General features: G+C 40.6%; 1 protein-coding gene across 1 annotated transcript; it reads right to left on the bottom strand.

Moving 5' to 3' along the window:
* Positions 1 to 283: 283 nt before the first annotated feature.
* Positions 284 to 1,309, bottom strand: LOC139748439 (isocitrate dehydrogenase [NAD] subunit beta, mitochondrial-like). Its single transcript, XM_071661537.1, has one exon. The coding sequence runs from the start codon at positions 1,307 to 1,309 to the stop codon at positions 284 to 286; it is 1,026 nt and encodes a 341-aa protein (XP_071517638.1).
* Positions 1,310 to 3,107: the final 1,798 nt, after the last annotated feature.

The raw sequence follows: 3,107 nt of genomic DNA, 5'->3' as shown, positions 1-3,107 counted from the left end.
ACTCATTACAGGACTTTCTGCACCTACACGTAAATCACTCTGTTCCTCACTACAAAACTACCTATAGCATGAATTTAATCAATGTACAGACCTATAATCCATAATGATCCACTATAAAGACTAGCATTATCACCCTTAGAAATGGGAACCCTTTAAGACTGGGAATGTTTTCAATGCTTGAGGTTGGCGATGACTGAATTTGCGACGGCTGAAGTTGTGGCAAAACCACCCATGTCCTTCGTCCTTACCTTTCCAACTAGAATGACACGATCAACAGCACTTTTTATAAGTCTCCATAGTATTGGAGACTAATATGATTCAGCAAGTTTTCAGAAGCTAAAAGCATTGCAGTTGGATTGGCTACATTGTTACCCACAGCTTCACAAAACGTATGGTGTGCTCCCGGCTCAAATACAACAGCATTGCTGGAATATGAAGCCCCAGCAACCACACCTGCACCACCCACCAGACCAGCAGCAAGATTATCCACAATGTTACCATAAAGGTTGGGGAGTACCAATACATCAAACTGATGAGGGTTGGACACCAGCTGCATTGTGCAGTTGTCGATGATCATATTGCTAAATTTTATATGAGGGTACATTGCAGCCACCTCTTCACACTGTCTGAGAAATAGTCCATCACCAAGCTTTATGATATTATCCTTATGAACAGCTGTTACCCTCTTTCGTTCATATTTTGTAGCATAATCAAAGGCAAACTTGGCAATGCGTCGGCACTTCTCACGGGTCATGATCTGGAGACAGTCAACTACTGCTACACTCTCATGTTCAAGAGCAGAGTATTCACCTTCTAACTGCTCACGAATGACGACCATATCCACATTCTTATGTCGAAAGCTGAGACCATTCAACGACATGACATGAACAACATTGACAAACAGATCAAGTTCATCTCTTAGCTTCATATTGTGGGTCTTGAGTTCTCCATCAGAGCTATAGTCAGGGGTGGCCAAAATGCCTTTCAGACAAATCCCATTGGGTCGGATACTTTCCACAACATCATTAATATTATCTGACTTACTTCCATAAAACTCTGTTACATAGTGCTCTTCAAAGTTGACAGGCACACCAGCATTTCTGAAGACGTCTAAAACTACTTGACATAACTCAGGTCCTACACCATCACCTGGGATAAGTGTGGCTGTGGTGTGACCTACTGGCTTGCTAACTGGTACAGTAGCAGAGGAAAGAGGAGCATCACTATGCAATCCTTGAGCGTGGACTGCACACACCAGGGGCCGCAGGGTATTGAAAGTAGACGATACTTTCCTACTGAGTGCTGCCATATATATATATATATATATATATATATATATATATATATATATATATATATATATATATATATATATATATATATATATATATATATATATATATTATTTATTTATTTATTTTGCTTTGTCACTGTCTCCCGCGTTTGCGAGGTAGCGCAAGGAAACAGACGAAAGAAGTGGCCCAACCCCCCCATACACACTGTATATACATACACGTCCACACACGCAAATATACATACCTATACATCTCAATGTACAAATATATATATACACACACAGACACATACATATATACTCATGCACACAATTCACACTGTCTGCCTTTATTCATTCCATCGCCACCTCGCCACCCATGGAATAACATCCCCCTCCCCCATCATATGTGCGAGGTAAAACTAGGAAAAGACAAGAAAGGCCCCATTCGTTCACACTCAGTCTCTAGCTGTCATGCAATGATGCCCGAAACCACAGCTCCCTTTCCATATCCAGGCCCCACACAACTTTCCATGGTTTACCCCAGACGCTTCACATGCCCTGATTGAATCCACTGACAACACGTCAACCCCGGTATACCACATCGATCCAATTCACTCTATTCCTTGCCCTCCGTTCACCCACCTGCATGTTCAGGCCCCGATCACACAAAATCTTTTTCACTCAATCTTTCCACCTCCAATTTGGTCTCCCTCTTCTCCTCGTTCCCTCCACCTCTGACACATATATCCTCTTGGTCAATCTTTCCTCACTCATTCTCTCCATGTGCCCAAACCATTTCAAAACACCCTCTTCTGCTTTCTCAACCACGCTCTTTTTATTTCCACACATCTCTCTTACCCTTACATTACTTACTCGATCAAACCACCTCACACCATATATTGTCCTCAAACATCTCATTTCCAGCACATCCACTCCTGCGCACAACTCTATCCATAGCCCACGCCTCGCAACCATACAACATTGTTGGAACTACTATTTCTTCAAAAATACCCATTTTGCTTTCCGAGATAATGTTCTCGACTTCCACACATTCTTCAAGGCTCCCAGGATTTTTGCCGCCTCCCCCACCCTATGATTCACTTCCGCTTCCATGGTTCCATCCGCTGACAGATCCACTCCCAGATATCTAAAACACTTTACTTCCTCCAGTTTTTCTCTTTTCAAACTTACCTCCCATGGATATATCACATATCCCTGCCGCAAACCTATATTCACTGAGAACCAATCACTTTCCTCTCTTCCTACACGTACATATGCATTACATCCTCGATAAAAACTTTTCATTGCTTCTAACAACTTGCATCCCACACTATATATTCTTAATACCTTCCACAGAGCATCTCTATCAACTCTATCATATGCCTTCTCCAGATCCATAAATGCTATATACAAATCCATTTGCCTTTCTAAGTATTTCTCAAATACATTCTTCAAAGCAAACACCTGATACATACATCCTCTACCACTTCTGAAACCACACTGATCTTCCCCAATCCGATGGTCTGTACATACCTTCACCCTCTCAATCAATACCCTCCCATATAATTTACCAGGAATACTCAACAAACTTATACCTCTGTAATTTGAGCACTCACTCTTATCCCCTTTGAATTTGTACAATGGCACTATGCACGCATTCCGCCAATCCTCAGGCACCTCACCATGAGTTATGCATACATCAAATAACCTTACCAACCAGTCAACAATACAGTCACAATATATATATGTATATGTATATATATATATATATATATATATATATATATATATATATATATATATATATATATATATTATATATATATATATA

This window comes from Panulirus ornatus, unplaced genomic scaffold, assembly GCF_036320965.1.
Source record: "Panulirus ornatus isolate Po-2019 unplaced genomic scaffold, ASM3632096v1 CTG_2523_pilon, whole genome shotgun sequence".
In the NCBI taxonomy this organism is placed as follows: domain Eukaryota; kingdom Metazoa; phylum Arthropoda; class Malacostraca; order Decapoda; family Palinuridae; genus Panulirus; species Panulirus ornatus.
This window is presented reverse-complemented; position numbering and strand designations above follow the sequence as displayed.